We start from the raw sequence: 19,660 nt of genomic DNA on the forward strand, positions 1-19,660 counted from the left end.
AATTAGAATGAAATGGAGCGCTAGTGTAACTGCGTCATAGCCAAGAATCCGTTTCACATGCATTTCGTTCGAAAACATTTAACGCATAATGAATTTGCCAGATGGTGATTTTAGAAATGCACATCTGGATGCCTTGCGCTCTAGACGCCCAGTCATTCCCGCGGACATGTTTCTCCATGCTCATTGCCGTTTGAACGTGAAGAGCTTTATTTTCATAGCGACACATTTCGCGCTTGCTGCTGAGAGCAAAAAATAGCGTTACGTCTAATGATGTTTGATTGTGTAAGCCTACGACATCCTATTCAATGTCAACTTGCATACTCAGATCGCTATGCATAATAATGAACGTCAGCATGAGAAGTAAAAAAAAAAAGTTTTTGACAGTCTGAGAGTTTCAGGCGGTAGACTAATCAAAGTTGGAACCTACACCAGGACTGAAGCGTAACGAGCTATGGTATAATGATGGCACCTAAGACACTTTTTTCTTTCTTTCAAAAAAAAAAAATTCCAAAGTTATTGAATACGTTCAAAGAAAATGGCCGTCTTTGCTCAGAAATGAAATCCACCGGCAAAACTTAATTCAAAGAGAAAACCAGACTATTCAAACTGGTTTTCAAAGAAAAATTCACTTCACACGAATAGATAATGAATATACAGTATGTTTTGATGATGTTTTCCATGTTTTTTTTGTTTTTTTTTAAGCGAAAGCTTCATGCAGGGCCTTTTAATCTCTCCCTTTGCACAATGAACTTTTTCGAAAAACTCCAATCCTTCACAAACCACTCACCTCCGGAGTCTCTTATTGTTGATTAATGGACCAGAGTTGCGCGCCCCCCGTCTCAACTATTTGAGCTACAGCGATCCCTTCGTTAGATAGCGAGCGAAAAACGAACTTGCTGTATGTAAACACACTATAGAGCATACTGCACGTAACCAAAAAAAAAAAAAAAAAAAAATGCCGGCAGCCATCTTTCCCATGTGCATAATATTTCAATCGTGCGCAAAAAAAATATGGGGAAATATTTCACACGAAAAAAAAAGAGAATAGACAAATTTTGACAGTTTCTCGTGGCTCTTTTTTTATGTGTTGCTCCCTGATGATGGATGCGATGAATTTACAGGCCGCCTAACAGTTGATAAATATGCGTGGGTTGTTTACTCTGTTGATTTTCGCGACAGAAATTAAATTAAAATTGAAAGAGAAAAAAATAATAATAAAAATCCACTCGTTTACAATGTTAAAGAATCAAAACAGGAAAAAAAAAAAAAAAAAGAAGATCGGAAGACGATTGCATCCCATTCGCGTTGGGAAACGGTTGGATGAAGCCAAGCCACAGCGTAATTCGATTGTTTCTCAATTGTTACCGCGCTCCTTTTCCCTCCGTGTATATCGTTACTTAATCCCGCCCTCTCGCTCTCTACGTTTCCTTAATACACGAAAAATTGCGCTTTTTTTTTTGCACCTCATTTAATAATGCGCGCACAAAAAAAAAAACAAATGGATTCAATCATCATTCGTTCCCTTCCATCATTACAATTTTTCGCCATTTTTGTTTTCAATCATCTTCAGTAGAAAATGTATTTGAAAGTCACTGTAGCATATAGATTTTTTTTTTGCGCTCGTCGTCTATTTCGCCGCAAACGGGCGCGTGTCACATGTTGACACACAGCGCTCTCTGTGCGCTACACGTCCCTTACTGTAACATAAGGGAAACTAGCATATATATTATTATTGATTTTCGTGCCCCCCCCCGCTCCCTTTTCGCTGCTTGTGTATAGCGCTACGATGCCCTTATGCACCCGCTGCATCTTGTATTGGCGTTCGCCAAACTGCCAATCTACTGCTGTTGCCGTTCGACAACATTAAACGCACGGCATCCTTCTTCTTTTTTCCCGTTTCGCTGTTATTATACACATCGCTCGTTGTTTGTCATAAAGCGGCCATCACTCAAAGGGTTCCGTGTGCATATAGGCACAACAACGCCGCCATTCTCCAATCACCAATAGCCAAAAGGACGGACCTTTTCTATTTTTTTTTTTTTCAATTCTTTTAGAGTGTAATGCTAATGTTTCAATATTGACAAACGAGTCAACGTTTTTTTTTTTCCTTTTACTTTTCACTTTGTTTTGTTACGAGTTTTCTACGAAGAGAAATAGGGAAAGTAATAAGGAAATTCTTAGGGGGGGGGGGGGGGGGAAGAAAGAACCGCAAACTTATTAACGATGTATAAAGTCAGCGAAGTTGCCTATACCACATGCAAATATTTTTCCCCCCTCACACTTGTTCCATCACTTCGTGTAACCTATGACGATTGGGCGCTGTAAACGATATAAATCTTTTAAATATTACGTGTAAACAGATTGACGTAAGGAGTTTGCTGTCAAAAGTTTTTCTTGCATCATTCAATTTTCCCCCTCGTTTCTCCCGGTCCTTTTTTCTTTTCAATTTCGCACTTTTCCGAAATGTCGAGTTTTACAACCGTCTCATATTGGACTTGTCGACCCTCTGACGAAAGTTTTACTCAACACGCTTAAACATGCACATCCGGGGTGTTTCTAAGAAACTCTATTTTCGAAAACGAAAAGAAATTCATACCTGTAGATTGGTGTCGCTGAGTCGAAACGGTACCATAAAACTAGGCGGACAGGATCGTCAGGATCGGGAGTAGTCACATCGCAAGGTAGTTCAGCTACGCCTCTCACCAGAGCCACAACTTCCGTCGTATCTGTTTTAAAAGAAAAAGGTCCGGTTAAGTAACTTGATATCAAAATTAACGTCTATTTTTGTACAGTACAGTGTGTCATTTTAAAAAGATATAAGAACCCAATCCACCGTTTTTACTTAACACATGAAGGATCGATTATTATAACACGGATAGGAAAAGCAATAATGTCTGCCCTTCATAACTGCGAAATTGTATATTATTATAGGCATCTCAATTCACACAGCTCTACGCTTCGCAAATGGATAAACAGACAGCAATAAAAAATAGGGGGAGGCAACGGGAAAAAAAAAAAAAAAAAAAAAAAAAGAAACAAAATTAGACGTTGCGTTGGTCGGTGAAAGATGTACGCCGGATGGGGAGGCAAAGTCGGAACCCCGGAGCAAGAGAAATAAGAGTCCGGTGGGACAACAGTTGATGTTGATTGCATCACGTTTGCGTTACAGTCTATCGCAGATGCTGTGTAATACGGTGAAAGACTTGACGTGGACCCACCAGGGACGACATGGCTACATTGGACCCTGGTCGGTCCGTCATCAGCAAAAAAAAAAAAAACGTTCTGCAGAAAGAAGAACTTCTTTTGTTTTTCTCGCGGAACCCAACTATACACGGCGCGTCAAATTGATTCATTGATCCATTTATCATGTTTCAAAATTTTTCTTAGGCACTATTATCAACAAGAAAGTATACAATCGTTCCAGTAGAACTGGGACCCCAGATCGCCAGCGAATCCAATAGCGAAGTGAGAGACTGAAAACATGTAGCAGCTTGGTCTTTTCCTTTTTTTTTTTTTTTTTGGTTTCTGAAATTTATGTTTTTAGTTTTCCCCCTGTTTTTTAACGAAACAAATGCAACGATAACTGAGGGTGGTGCTTGTAAATTTCGTGGAAATTCTACATATGGAAATTCGTACTACATTCAAGTGAAGGCTTTTCAAATTGGCAACTCTGTGGACTGTTTTGGGGAGGGGGCGGGGGGGGGGGGGGGGAACGGCCTACTATAGTCCAAGTGACAGATGGCTGTGTGGGAGCTGGACCTTCTGCTGCCGCACTACTTTGTACCGCTTAAACCAGCAAACTGGGACCTGATTCTTCTCAATCTCTCTTTCGTACACTTCTAATGCCCACTCTCTTAATGGACCTAGCCAGCCATATCCACGACGGAGAAATGACGTCAAAAGGGACACACACGCCAGAGTAATAGGAGCAAAAAATAAAAAATAAAAAATAGGCGAATGAGGTTCTGCAACTCCATGGCGGACCGCGTTTTTTGGAAACTTCATACTTTAGTTTAGCGCACGATCGAGTCGGCCAATCGCAGGAAGCAAAGTGCTGCTGTGCTAATGGGCTCTGATGTGGCACACACACACACAGTCCGTTATGACGCTAAGGGAATTCGCTTGAAATGCGCCGGCCAGCAGTTTGCGCTAATAACCGCGTTCATTTTTATTTATTTTTTTTTTTACCCACTAAATGGAGAGTGCAAAGGGATTTAAACAATCAAAAGGGACGTTGAGTCCTTTATATGTGTTAAAGGTAGAGCCCATTTTCTTCTTCAAAAATAGAGAAGACCTATGACCACTTACGAAGCTGAAAAAGACGGAAACTATTGTTTTCTCTTTTTGCTCTTAGCGTCAGCGAGTTCTCGATTTCTTTTTTGTTCGCGGGAACTGCAAACACTTCACGAAACATGTGTAAAGATGCGTTTCGGCCGATGCTTCGCGCTAGTTAGATATATACACAGAAAGAGAGAGAGAAAAGTAGCAAGGAGAAATAAATAGAAAAGTACTGGATAAATATGGCAGAGTCAATTGTTGCGCAGTCCAAGTGCAACCTCGTGCATTAGCCATCGTTTGTCTGTACCCGCATGCCAACCACTTGAACCCAATCTTTTTTCTTTTTGCTCTTCCATCTGTTATTGAAGTCGCCATCAAAGTTTATGATTTCCTTTCAGATCGTTATGTGCTGAGACACATATCCGCTATTGTACACCATTATATGTTACGGCGCATTACGAAAAAATGACGAAAAAAATCGCTTCTGGCTCGAATGTCCCATTTGAGACGTCGATTATTGAAGACATCTGATCACCTATGGCGCAGTAAATAAAAATAGATAGTAAAAAAAAAAAAAAATCATTTGACAAAGGAGATTGACATTATAATAATGTTACATTCGAGATGTTTACAGAACTCATCTTACGCCTGGCCGTTAGAGGAAAAATCCAAACAATTTGCTGCGTATTAATTGGAGCTAGTTAAGTAGCAGCTATCAATTCTTTATACGGCATCATAGTTCGCTGCATCAAATGCTTATTTTCTCCCGATGTTTCTTGCAACATCAACAATGATATCCTGTTTCATCGTGGCAATTGTCGAGTCCGTCAGTAAAAAAAAAAAAAAAGGCCCAAAAATAATGCGGAATAAAATCGCAAAGCGGAATAAGCGTCAAATAAAAACTTCTCGTTGCCAGTGACAACACTCGAGATGCGCTACCGAGAAAATAAAAAATAGATGATTTCATTTCGCTGGGATGTGGAAATCATGTCGCATTGCAATGCGTTTTTTATTTTTGTTTGTTGCCACTTTGGGATCGTGTCAACCGCTTCAACGGCTGCGCATTTCAAAAGCAATGTTTCTCCGAAGAAAAGGGGTGGATACACTCGAAATCAAAACGAATGTGGAAACGTTTGCGAACCTTTGCAACCATATCCAATTGGGTCGAGGTTGGCGTCGAAGCGCAACAGAGAGAAACGTCAGAATAAGGAAGAAAGAATAAAAAGAAGATCATTCTTTTTTTTATTCTGTTTTTTTTTTTTTCCTCTCTTCTCTGCCACTATAAGCTGATTGCTTTTCTTGGGGAAAACAAGATCTACCAGGAAGAAGAGCGGAACACGAGGCTAACGTATAGTTCGATATTGTGCAGTCTAAATATAACTGCCAATATATACCGGGTTAGTTTATTTGGCGTGGGTAGTTAGTTGTTCGGCTGATGGACGACGCGAGATGCTTCCAAGTTCTTTTTTTTTTTTTTTTTTTTTTTTTTTTTACAAACGTGTATGGAAAACAAAATCGTTCCATCAGCAGAGTAATGAAAAAGAGCGATCGATTAAAAAAAAACTCTCTTAAATTCATATTTGTATCGATTATTATTCTTTTTACTATCATCCAGTACAGGAATCAGTTGTATAGAGGATATCACGATGATAACCACCTGTCTTTCATGGATGTCCTACTCTTTAATTTGAACTTCTTTCAACGTCATCCCTTTTCGTTCAATAGAAAATGTTTCCTCCTTTCTGTTGACTATCTCTTGCCCTTTCTATATAGGGGACCCAACGAATAGAGATTAGTAAGAGATATAAAGAGAGGGCCAAAGATTTTTTGTTGTTGCTTAAGATTAGCTTCAAAAATAATATCCTTTATAACGGTTTTGCTAGACATGAATTCATTCCCATCAAGCAAGCGGAATGTCGAATGATGGTCGAGGAATTCGATACCGCATATCGCAGAGAATAATTAATGCACCGGAATACGCACCGAATAGCGACCTCTAAAATTGCTCTTTGATGATTCAACTTTGCTTTTGTCTTTGGCTATACCTTTTCTCAATTCAAAAATAGATGAAAGCCAATAGCTTCAACTACAAAACAGAGGCGAAGAGAACAACTTTCAACGATGAGTGCATTTGTTCTTGCAGCACAATAACAAATGAATGACGGTGAATACAGAAAAAGGCCAACTCACATAAAATGGTTTACGGCTATTGTTCGTTGAAAGAAAAACAGAAAAAAGCATATCAATGTCTTCTGTGTTTTTAAAAAAAATGACTTTCGTGAAAAAAAGATTTGAAACAAGAACAAGGGATAACAAAGTACGCCTTGTTCGTAATTCAATACAATTTAAAAAGTCATTATTTCGAGCTTGATTGGTGATTCAAAATTTTCGCATATCATTAGGACAATAAGTGTGGGAATCAATCAAGAGGTAATTCAAACTGTTGCGCAATCAGCGTTACAATAGAGAAGCCTTCCATGTTCTATTCCTGCCATCACATAGCTGACGCTAATTATTCCCTTTTTAAGGATCAGACATTGTCCCCTCCATTTTTTGAAAGATAAACTGATCCTCGTCTAAATCAGGAAGGGAGCCCGAAGGAGTTGCTGCTGAAATGATATTTAAAAACAAAGCAAACGATCCTTTTGTTCTTAAATTTATGAAGCCTCTTCTTAAAAATAGAGCAGGGCTATCCACTCTACTCATCGGCTAAGCTAATGAGGGAAATGTCTCTTTTCATTCGAATGAGCATCAGAGACATTCTCGATTTTCTATCCCCCCCCCCCCCCAATTTTTATTCGTAATATAAGAAGGGTAGTAACAGTAAAGGGAGAAAAAAAAAGCTTTTAGCGCTGGAGGAACGAAAAGTCCCGGGATCCGAAATCTCGAGAGAATTCTGTTGCGTGGCTGTGCCCCGCTATTTATAAAACACGGGCACCAGTTATACCAATCACATTTATCCTACCTTTTCACACAAAAAAAAAAAAAAAAAAAAAAAAAAAAAAAAAAAAAAGATCACTCCCCTCTCCTTTTTTTTTTTTTTGTAAGCTCTTCTATTAGTCTTTGCCTTTTTTAAAACCTCTAATATATTCCTGTTTTTTTGGGGGGTATAAACCGAACCGTAAAACAAAATGATATCAATTCGGTGACTTGTTCTTATTTATTTAGCGCATAACCAACGTTTGCCATTACCCCCCCCCCCCCTTTTAATGTGTAAAAATTTATACGTCCTATCATAGACCCTTTTTTTCTAGAGAAGTTTCTATGATCTTTGTTTTTTTATGCAGTTACATTTCTCCTTCAGCGCTGCAAACAAAAAAAATGTTAGGAAACTTTGTCCTCTGCAGGCCTTTACATGAATTGATAAAAAGAGTGAAAAGAGTGAACCTGATTCGTTGAGAGAGACGCGATAAATGATGCTCGATACTTTGCATTTCATTAAGGATAAGCCAACCGAAAATAGGCTTATGCGCATAGTGTGTCTTTCATATTCTATACGTCGCTCAACAGTGACATTAACGCTGAATTTCCGAGAAGCAACGAATCAAGCGAAAGGTACGCGCCCTAGTTCCGTGCTTCGCATAACCCCCCGTCATCAAACGAAAGCCTTTTCCGCGTTTTCGCCACGAAAATTTCGAACGTTATTATTAATGCGTTTGATAACAGTGATCGTTGGTGCAGCTTATTTTCTACCATAAGCCGATTAAGATTACCTTTTCTCATTCTCAACATGATTGCGGTCAACTGAAATCTACGGAAAATTCAATTAAAGGCTACTTTTCTTGTCGTCCTCCATCGTAACATACAATCAGCCCGCGTTTTAAACGCCCCCTCCCACAAAAAGGGTAAAAAGTAGGAGCTTCATTGTGAGTGCATAAACGAACCCAGGATCCGTCAACGTAACCGATCGATACACAGAAAAAAAAAGGCTCTGCAGCATCACGCTGTATTGTTCTTTTTCCAACAATTTTATAGAACCCTTCGTGAGTTAATGGCCTCCCCTTACCCATTAATCGCGATCTCCTATTGTTTGTTGTTTGCATGTTTGACATCGTTGATATAGTAGCAATCAAAAACATGCTCATCAATGATGACCTCTACCATCGTCTTCGCCTTTTTTCGATCTACTGCATCTATCGGCGCATCTAGTTTTTACCGGAAAAAAAAGGGGATAGAAAAATGTTTATAGGAAAGCATTTGTTACTACACGTATATCTTCCAAGGACAAGGCCATCAGCAGTTTTCGTGCAACTCTTTTTTTTTTTTTTGTGTTTTGTTTGCGTCTATACAACAGGCTAAAATAATGTAGCGGCGCGCGTTGGGTCGTTGCGAACGTAAACGAGCTCGTGTTCTTCCAGACCTGTGTGTGTATATCTTTTATCTGTGTGTATATAGCCTATCAAGTCTATACTGTTTGCCGGACGGGGAGCGATGAATCCATTCGTTGAAAAACGGGACGGACATAACTAAAGGAACGGAGACGGACTAGCAGACAAAATGTACTTTCGACACGCAACAAAAAACACAGGACGACAAAAAAAAAAAGGATGGAATAATAGCCAGCCCTTCATTCTTTGGTTCCCACCCGCAAATCGTGATCGAGCACGCAGTTTGCGAAACGACCGTCATATATTTTTGGATACAACCCCCTTATAGTTTCCCTTTCGCTTCTATTTTTTATAGATACAATATTCTAAAGGAGGGAGGTTGGAAGAGGAACCGCAAAATTGGCCGGGATCTATATTGACTCTTTTTATTGTTATTATTTTGTCCAACTTGTATGGCCTATATCCAGTCAAAATACAAAACCCTTAAAAGCAACCAATCTCTCTCTCTCTCTCCCTCTCCGGCGAAATAATAATGAGAGTTCGGGACCCGAGCCCAAATAGAAGCAGTTCCACGTATCTCTTTTGTGAACGACGTAGCAATTCGAGAAGGCAGAGCCGTTTCGATGACGGTCAGACATTGACAGTTGTCTGATGGCCAGTCACGTAAAAATCAGATAAATAAAAGGGCGGGATAGACGCGGACCCTTCCAGATTAAAGGCTTTATTCGGATTTTAAGGACTAATCAAGTTGGATAAAAAGAAGGAAAAAAAAAAAAGGTTTTTTATGAGCTCAGATTTCAGTAGAATTTTTTTTAGAGAACTTGTTCTACTCTTGAGTTATAGTATTTTAATAATGCCTTTAATAATATCTTTAATGTTTTCAAATTGGCAAAAACATTAAGACAAAACAAAAGTTTTACTTAAAAAAAAGCCTCGTTTCGACTTTTTTTTTTTCATTTCAAATAAAAATTTTGCTTCAAACACACGACTCTAGTTAATTTTTTCTTCTTTGCCTTTTCAAGTCCAACTTATTCTACGTAATGAGCCAAATAAAATCAAAGCGATTCCACGTGTTCTCGAACCGTGTGAGCGGAAAACATGCCTAACAAAGCTTCAACTTTTCATCGGGCGCTATTCCACCAATCCCATTTTGATTTCGTTTTCCTCAGCAATATTGGTTGGAATGAACTCGCAACGCACGCCCTTCCTCTCTTTCATTACGACTAAAAATAGGATCTTTTCAAAAATGACTTACAAAAGTCAGATGTACACGCGTATGGAATTATCGACTCACGGATAGCAAATGTATTTCTTCCTATACTCGACAATCAGTGCACTGGCAAAAGCCATTTCCCTTGAAATGATTTTTTAAAACATCATCTCGGGTGAAACAATCGTTACAATCCAACCGAACGATCCAAAATGAATTTCTTCCACCCTTTCCCCCAGAACTTGATGATGTTGCCAATTGTTGTTCGACTGCTGTCTGTCCTCCATGGTTCAAACATAATACTATTGTAATTCAGTCGTCAAGGCTACCGTAATAAAATTTGAAAAAGAGGCCATAAAATAGCGAACCAGTTTTTGATAGTTTGACGTCAACAACATTAAAGATGCGATTTGTTTGCCAATCAATTGAACGCAAGCCAACTCGAGTTTACACGCTTTACGTTTGTAATGATATTAAATCCTCCCCATCCCAAAGAAAAAGATAAGGCTAGCGTGTACTCTTATTTATCGTTCAGATTTCGATGTATCGGCAAAGGTTACGAAAGGCCAGCCAGGTCTTCATATGCCTCCTGTGTTTAATGATTCCGAACGAAACGCCGCGATGCGAAGAATCGCGAAATAAGATGGCAACAGGAAATCCGGTGATAAGGGACAAGCGAATAAAAAAAAACCCGGTGAACTGTCATCAGACGGAACGGCGTAAAAAGAGGAATCTGATATTCCATATAACGCGAGACAATTTAAACATAAAAACTGTGTACAGCGTGAACCCCGTGTCACAGCCACTCAATGCCAAAATAAGCTCGATGGATAATTAGAAGGGGCAAACAATTCGTATGCATAATAGTATAGGGGGCTACTGAAGCGAATGGAAGAGGATAGTGTTAGACCGCGTTTAATTGGAGCAGCGAATGCTCGTTACAGAACGAAACGTGCGCCCAGTCCATAATTGATGAGCGTCAAGACAAGGAACACGAACGGCAGTCCCCAGAGCAATAGGCCGAGAGAGAAATGCGCGTTCATATACATAAATATAGTGTCGAGTTAATCTATAAATTATAGAGGGAAAACACGTATTCATTTTGATAAATGTGCGGTAATATGCAGCCCAGTAGCAAATTGGCTAACGTGTAATCACCGCGACCCCCAATTGTTCGTTTCCTTTTCAATGATTAATAGCCATAGGCTAAAGGATAGAATAATGAAAGATTAAAAAAAAAAAAAAAGGGGGGAACGTTAGGGACATAAGCCATCCTTAAGTACACGCCTAAAACCATTACGCCTACGTAGTATTTACAAAAACAAGAACGGGAAAAAAAAAGAAGCCTATACATCATCGCACTCACTACAATGGATTTGTATTGTATCTACTGACACGTTAAATAAATAGAAACGTGCGTGCGTGTGTCTACATACGTTATTACATATCCATTGTAGTAACATCAATCGCAAAACGCAAGCGTATTTTTTTTTTAAATGTCACTTTTTAAAAAATCCACTCATCAAATCCAAGAAATGCATTCAGCGTGTTTCCCAGCCATTTCGCGAAAAAGAAAAAATAACTCGACATTTTGATCTCTGTAAATGTTTAAACCGCTACAACCACGATTGCCATTATTAAGTGCATAAAGTCTGTTTGTACACTTAACGGCGGTCACAACTCGCGCGCTGCCTTGGTTGCCATGACGTCGAGTCGAAGCAATTCAAAGCCCCTGAGCCACAAACGGGAGGGTGTGTCGATGATGGTCTAGCAATTCCAGAGCGAGCAAATTCCAAATGCATAAATGTAGAGGTTGTTGACGACGTGATTCTTTTTATTTTTCCTTTTTCCCCATTTGCTTGTCACAGTCGTTGCTTTGGCGACCGTCCCAACGTGTTCGCCCTCCCTCAAAATTCAATAACCCAACTTCCTACTGTATACCAGTGCTGCTATGAACAGCAGAATACGCAAAGAGAGGGCATTGACTGAAGCCTTGAAACTGATCGTAAATTTAGGTACACACGCAGCAGCATTGACTCAAAGATGAAACTGCAATGTCCGTCCTCCTCCTAGCCGCCACAAATGAACGCGACTAGCAGGACGAGTTTACAAACGTCGCGGCATGGAAATTTCAACTGTTTTGTAAACATCGAATTGAAACTACGCTACTAAAATTATTATTATTTGAACTTCAGCGCAGGGCAAAAAGTTGAGACATCGACGAGAAACAAACACTCACGTGTGACAATAGCCAAGTACGAAATTCACGCATAAAGAATGGCGATTCTTAAAGGTCATCAAGTAAAGTCGGAAGTCTCTTTGGACACAATTAACGTGAGTGTACAGAACAAGAACTGAAACTCCCACATCCAACTAATGAATGGCTTGAAACTAATAAGTCGTGTTGCCATCAAGCAAACCTATTGGCTGGGAAAAGTTAACAACTGTTTCGTTGATACTATTCCTAATTGGAGGGGAGCTTCACGTTTCCGGTTATGGGTACACAAGACCTTCCACAGAGACAAAAACAAACGAAAAGTCGGGATACTGTGTACGGCACATTAGCCCAACAGTTTTGGGAGTAGGAACGGCAATAATAATGAAAATAGAAAATCGAAACCACTAATTGAAACCCTTAAAAAATGGCAGATTTTTTTTTATATTGATTTATATGATTTTTAAAAGTAGAAAGTCAATCACATTTTTTTTGGCGACTTGAAACCAATAAGAGAAGCCCTATAACAATCAGCTTTCTTCGTTCTCTGCGTGTTTAGCATGCATACCAAACTCTTGATCTCGTGTGACAAAAAAAATCGAGACATAAAAGACACCCAAACATGTACACAAAACCCATAGATTTTGTGTATACTTTGTTTGTCTTCCACATCTCTTGTTGCGTGTCGGACTGCTCATTTGTGACCACGCCCCTTTTTTTTTTTACTCGAGTTTGTATAATGTTTCTGGAAATTATAAAAGAGACAATGAAAACCCCACACCTCCTCTACCCGCATGCAAAATAGTGTGAAAAATTCGGACCCGTTCTACAAGTGCACGTAGGGTGCACAATACTACTCTCTTTGGCGGAACGGCACCCTTTTTGGAGAGGGATAAAGCCATCGGATAAACTAATCAAACACACACAGTTCTCTTTTTGTGCGTGATGTTTCTTTTTTTATCTTTTAGAGCAGACTAAAAAAAAAAAGGTTGGCACACTTTGTTCGGTTTTTCTTTTGGCCTAGTTCCTCCGCACAGTGGGAATCCTCGGTGATCCAAATACCCTTGCCATCTATAACAAATTTGTTTGTTTCCCTTTTCATATAGAAAACAGTACAAATGGGAGGATTACGCTTCCAAAGAATTTTTTTTTCCAGAAACAAAGTAGAAAAAAAAAGTTATGTCGACACCAATACATGCAATGACAAAAGCAGGAACCTGGACCGTATCTCCACCACTGGTGGCCTTCAGGCTTTGCTGAAAGGCTAGATGTGTGTATATACAGTCTTTTTTCTTTTCGCCATCTGCTCACTACTTGAAATCCCTCCAAGCCAACCCAGACACAAAAAAATGTACATCATCATTCAAGTTGTTGTTATGTAACAAGAAGAAAAAAAAAGATGAGGAGTCAACAAACGACTTACAGCTATAATAGACGCAAATCCCATCAAAATTGTATTCGACATACAGCGCCATCATCTCGAATGTGCCTCCATTATAAAGTTGAAACACTCGTCCACCCACAAGAAACGTTACACCACATTTATTGCTAGTTAGCACACAGCGCGTACACGGCCGTTTCCCACCTGCACAAACTCGAGTGCCTTCGCTGATCAATACGTAAGTATTATTCTATAGCGGGCAAGTTGCTAGTGACGGCCATGCCTTACAGCTGTCTAGTGCATACGCGTTTTCGAGCGGTTCGCTGGAAGGGGGGCATTCTCGTACAAAAGGCAAAGAAGATGTGAGAGACCCTTACGTCTGTGGTTGGTGGGGAGATTTGAGATTCTCGAGGGACAACGCGCTCTAGTAGCAGACAGTAAGTACAAGGGAGTACGTTACTGCGCTATTATATTATATTACTAGCATACAGAGAGAGAGAGAGAGCAAACCGGATGTGCAGAAAAGAAAGGAAGTGGGTAGGAAGGAAGAGGGGAGAAAGTCAAAGTGATGAAAAGCGCAGCAAGTGTAGCGACCGAAACTGCTGATGACTTGACATGACGTTTACAGCGCGCAGCGGCAGTCATAACAGACCGCAATAATAACTTCCAGCATATCCAACATTGCCATTATGCGCGCGCAAAAGGCTAGATGACGACTAGAGCGAAAGGAAATCCGCACGAGCGTTTAAACGTCGGAAACAAACGACACCTACTACCATTCGGCAAAACTGTTAAAAGCCTGTCGACTACATTTAACACGGCAAACGAGCCGCTACCCTTTTATATTTCCACGCAATCATGGAGCAATCCGCCCAGATGATTGCATTTTTTAAAAAGCGCGGGGAAAACGTTTGATTTAAATTTAATGAAACTTTTTTTTTTTTTTACCGCGTCATCATTCCATTTGGAGGAGGACGGATAGCCTATTGTAGTGCACTGGTCGGGGTAGTTAAACATACGCACTCGGATAATCCCGGGGCCTTTTGCCAGTTCGATATTCCCCTGTCGGTGTGTGGCGGGTGTGTGGCGGGTGTGTGGCGGGTGGGTAGGCAATGGCTTCAGGAAAGGGGTTTTTGATTAAACTCTTGTCGCATAGCTGCGACTAGTTTCAAGAATTATGACCCGTCACATAATTGTAAACTCTGCTCATCATTGCGACACAATAGAAATGACAGTTGCATACATTCTAAAGACAAGATAGGGAGACACGTCTGCCGTTCGTGGATCGTTTCCCTTGTCCACAGGAAGATATAATTCAAGTAAGAAATTGGTTTAAAACAAAACAAGGCGAATACATCACAAGAGCTTCTTGGTCAACATGTGAAAAACAAAAAGCTGATGGCGCAGGAGGGGCCGTGTTATTCTACAGGGATTTTCAAATGGACTGGCGAGTGGAGGGGCCTGGTGGTGGCCATCTGAGACAAAGGGGGAATCCATCAATGTTGACGGAATAAGAAAAAGACGACCTGGGCTACCGATGCGCCGTTGAAGCGCTTGTCTGCCATCCATCACATCGACGACCATGTCGTCGACACAATCAAACTGGGCGGGGCATCAGCGCGCGCTAGAGCGGATGATGTAGGGCACGATGGGATAAAAAGCTGCTAGGCAAAGCACATTTTAAATGTCTCACAGTTCAGTACTCACCTCCCCCCCCCCTCAGAAAAAAATTGGAGAAAGCAAAAAAAATCTTGGCATTAGGTTAGTGGACGTGCCCAGGAAGGCAAAAAAAAACGGCGGTAGTTATAAAAATAAAGAAAATTACAAACAAACATCTGAAGAAAAAAAAATGATTTTGTCTTATAAAGCAAAAAAAAAAAATGTTTCTTTTCATCGATAACAAGAATTTTGTTGTTGTTGCTAAAATCGATTGTTTTTTTTTTGTTTGATTGTTTATTTTTCCTTCATTATTTGTCGTTTCTTTTGTTTCAAAATTGTTCAGCAACCAAAACAAACTATCCAATTTGTGTTTTCTCTCTAAACTGTCACATTTTTAACGGAAAGTGTCAGATAAAAAAATTGGAAACAAACGCGTGTCTTGGACATTTTGGCCTAATCATCTGCTAATGACATGCTGAACTACTTGAGATGGCAAATGTTTAAAAAAGAAAACCTAGACGACAGTATCGTTCCGTGAAGAAAATTGGCATAGCGGTTCTCAATAATCGTAAACAACTGGCGATTTACGAAACTTTTATCCTAAGAAAAAAATCTTTTCTCAGCAAAATAGATAATCTTAGTGAAACGCTTCTTTTCTTTGACGAGATATTGGACGTAGCCCTTTTCCAATAGGAGAAAGTCGCTCACAAGTTATTTCGGCTCATTAGATTTTCTACGAAAACGCTATCAATAAACTCTTCGTCGGGTTAGTTATTACACAGCCCCGAGTACATAACAAGATTGCTTGAAAAAAAAAAGAGTTTGTGATATCCAAGATATTTTGTTTGAGATAGATACAACAACCGAAGAGAACAATAGTTTTCTATTATTCAGACATGGTGATGTTAGGCATGTCATACCAGATATTCATTTGTTTGGCTTCAGCTCCCCAAACTTTATGTCGAGGACCTGTCCCATCAACTTATCGATATGTACAACAACAGAATATCTTTCACAATTTTTTTTTTTTTTTCAACAAAAGGTACTCATCGAAACACGGACGTATATTTTCTTTTGATCGTTTTTCAATGAAAAAGAACAGTTCAGTCAAAAAAGGGGGTGATTCACCCTTCGTGACCTTAACCGAGTGGGGTGGAGTCAACTACTAGAATCCCGGATGTGTACATTTTTGAAAAAAAAAAAAAAATCCGATTCCGGGTATTTCTTTTGAAAATGTTGTTAACACCTCCCCTCCAACCCTCCCCCTTCCTTTTGTCAATACTTGAAGAATTGAATAAATTTTTGAACCCAATGACTTTGCAATGTCACCTCAAAATAAAACGTCGACCACGCAAAAATGAGCAACGAAAAATTCCCTAGTACTAATTGACAACCCGCATGCCACCATTGATTTATTCAACAAAAAATCGAAGACCCCAAAAAGAAATTTTCCTATTATCACAGACCCCACCCCCCATATCAAATGACGCGATCTAATGAAAAAAGAAAACAAGATGGGGTGAAAAAAAAAACTAACTAAAGAGGACAAACAACACGTACTCTGTGTTCAATCTTGAATTGGTTAATGGCAAAGACGGTCAAATAAAGCCGAACAGCAGATAAAACCGAAATCCTTTTTATAGCCATCCCAACGTAAATCCTTTTGGATACTGAACAACGGTAAACCTTTCCCCCAAACATGTGAGTTTTAGTAGGTACGACAAATTTCCCTTTCGGGCTCGTGTGTTTTCCTCCGTGACACGCGCGCGTGGGATTGTGTGCCGCCAGGAGCTCACTCACCACCACAGCATCGCCCACCGCAAAAAAAGAAAACCCACTTCAACGCGACTTGACTTATTCGTTAAAAAAAAAGGAGAGAGACTCTCGACCCCGTTCGTTTTCCATAGTCAGCGTTAAAGGAGGGGGGAAAACACGAATGAGGTTCTATAGCGAGACACGTCCACATCTTTTTTTAGTAAGAGAATACAAAATAGCGGGTACCAAGCAAAATAAAAAGAAAAAAATTAAGTTTCCCTGATGTTGTTTTAAGACCGATTGCAATGGGAGCAATGAAAATAGTGGCAAAAAGGGATTGAAACTCACGTATGCTGGGCAGTCGGTTAGTAGTTGAAGATACGCCATCATTGAGAGATGAGAGTAATAACACACGGATGACAATTGATAACCAGTATGGGAAAAGACGACCTGGACAGGTCTGGTAGTTTCCAGGATGAACGTGGATCGTCAACAATTGATAGACTGTGACGACATTCATGATGGCAATAGTTTTCTCCAATCAAAAAAGGTTCGTAAAGAAACAAAAACGCCCGTGATCGACACGGTCGATGAAGAGTGCACAAATCAAAGCTGAAAATTGGCCTGCGGTTTACTACTCGACGAAGTCCATCACTTCATTTGATTGCCTTCTTCTGTCGCCTTCAAAATTCTTCCCTTAACAAAAAATGTTTTGTTGAAAGTCGCTCAATCAAAGGTTGATTGAATCGACTTTACGACAGAATTCCATGTCGCAATCAAAAGAAATACGAAAGCACCGACGATCAAAAGTAATGTTTCTTCAAAATCCACAATTCGTCTTTTCCACGGGTACACACACACACACTCGCACACACACACACAGAGTTAATAACACACCAGTTTAATGTCCCGATTTTGTTGGAATAAGAAGCGAAGAACTGTACACCTGAACAAGTCGATGACTAGCCAATGTGTGAGACGTGAGTACCGATCGACGATACTCTACACTCTGCACGCCGTCTGTCTGGGCTCACGAATTTTTTTTTTACGTTGTTTTATTTAGTGTCAAAAAGGGGAAATGTGCATTTCGATTCTGCGCAGACGTCAAATCCCGATGGCCGCACTACAGCGCAGGGTTAGATACAATTCCTCTTCCCTCGTCAGTTGACGTAGAAAAGCGTATAGGATACGCCACTGTATTGTGTAACGTATGTCTATATAGACGTTTATAGAGAGGCCTAGCCATAATATCTGCTATACACACGGAGTAATAAGTCTCTTTATTACAGATAGCCTTCTCAATGCGTGGGCCAGATCCAATAGAAAAGTAGATGGGCAACGGGGACAACAAAAAAAAATATGTTTTTTAAGAAAAGAAAAAAGGGAAAAATGGATCTATTGTTGATACATTGTATCGGTTGCCGTTCGTACAAATAGATCCAATCGAGTTCTCTGCAAACTGGACGAAGATGACCCTCTTTCCAGTGTTGTGTTGTATACACGCAGAATATGCCTAGTGAGTCGTCGGAGATTATGGAAAAAGCAAAAGAGCTTTTATAGGAAAAATGAATCTAAACGGTTCCAGTTTGCGCGAGAAATGACTGGAAATGTTTCAGATTTATCGTTTTGCCGCTATTAGACGGAGTGACTCATAGTCACACGAATTTTCAATCAAGTATAGATGTGGCCTCACATCTGTTTTCGTTTTGAGAACAACAAGAGTCGCACTAAGTTTTGGCCCAAGGAACCAAAACACGATAGGTAGTCAAATATTTAAACAAAGTCTGGGCGTTTTTCTGTACACTTTCCAGCGTTCGCTTTGTTGAAAAGAACGTTGGGAGATGTAAACAAAACAAGAATAAACAAAATATTAGAGGCAGAGATCTGCATATTGGGGCGAGATTGACAATAAAGTATTCGCAAAAAAAGAATTTTAGAAGGTACGGGGGGATACGGACGAGATGAGCCATAGCGCAGAAAAAAGAAAAAGGACTGCACTCTGACCTATTGAATAATTGAGTTTGGGTAGCGTGCCTTAATTTTTTAAACAAGCCCTTTTTTTTTGGTTTTCAAATATTTCCGCCAAAAAAAAAAAAAAGAAAGACAAGCGAATAGCGACAAAACCTAGAACTCCTGGAAAACGAAAAATCCACGGCATATGGAAGTCGTGTCGTTCAATTCACGCCGTTTCGCTGCATAATTTAACAATAATAAAATCCCCCTTAAAAAACGCGCACCCATTTTTGAATGCGTAAACCAGTCGAAATCGTCCTTTTAAATGACATTGAGCTATAACAGGTTTTTAACTAAAACGAATCTTATTGCTACAAAAAAAAGTTTTTTTCACTCACCGTGAACGGAGTCACGCCCGGCGGTCATTTCCCGACGTCTGCTGCTGAACAGCGAAGGAGAGGCTGACGTATCCAGGTCATATTCTTTTCGCGGCCACCTTTTTCATTGCTGCGAAAAGCAACTAATTTTGTTCATCCGAAATCAAATCGACCATCCTGTAAAAGAAAATAAACACGTTAAGTAAATTCATTTTCAGCTTATTTACAAACTCATTTCTAAATGTAAACTTCACTAGAAACGACGTAACACATTACAACCATAACATTTAAATTCAATGTTAGCACATGTTGTTCTATAGACCTCGCCCGCTGTGAGCGCACAATAAACCTCGAGAGAGCCAAGACAACAAAATGGCAAATAAATCTATATTATAGATCGCACATTTATTTGGATTTAGCACGCAGCGTATCTAGCTGTTTGCCTTATATGAAGAAATAGAGGTGATCGCGTCTGACCGTGAACAAAATGAAGGCAAAAGGACA

The 19,660-nt window shown here is 39.8% G+C and overlaps 1 protein-coding gene across 2 annotated transcripts in view; it reads right to left on the bottom strand.

Annotated features, from left to right (window-relative positions):
* The window catches only part of LOC130696846 (neural cell adhesion molecule 1-like), a 44,067-nt gene extending 24,745 nt beyond the window's left edge, over positions 1–19,322 (bottom strand). Inside the window, exons 1-2 of one of the 2 annotated variants that reach the window (XM_059495338.1) lie at positions 19,178–19,322; positions 2,597–2,726 (exon numbers count right to left, since the gene is read on the bottom strand). In XM_059495338.1, coding sequence (XP_059351321.1) covers positions 2,597–2,726; positions 19,178–19,205 — 158 coding nt within the window. In that variant the 5' untranslated portion in view covers positions 19,206–19,322. Of the gene's footprint in view, positions 1–2,596; positions 2,727–17,174; positions 17,648–19,177 lie in introns of those variants that run through there. The other variant, XM_057519972.2, reaches the window with a different exon arrangement.
* Between the last annotated feature and the right edge of the window lie 338 nt (positions 19,323–19,660).

The sequence above is a fragment of the Daphnia carinata genome, chromosome 5 (genome assembly GCF_022539665.2).
Source record: "Daphnia carinata strain CSIRO-1 chromosome 5, CSIRO_AGI_Dcar_HiC_V3, whole genome shotgun sequence".
NCBI lineage: Eukaryota > Metazoa > Arthropoda > Branchiopoda > Diplostraca > Daphniidae > Daphnia > Daphnia carinata.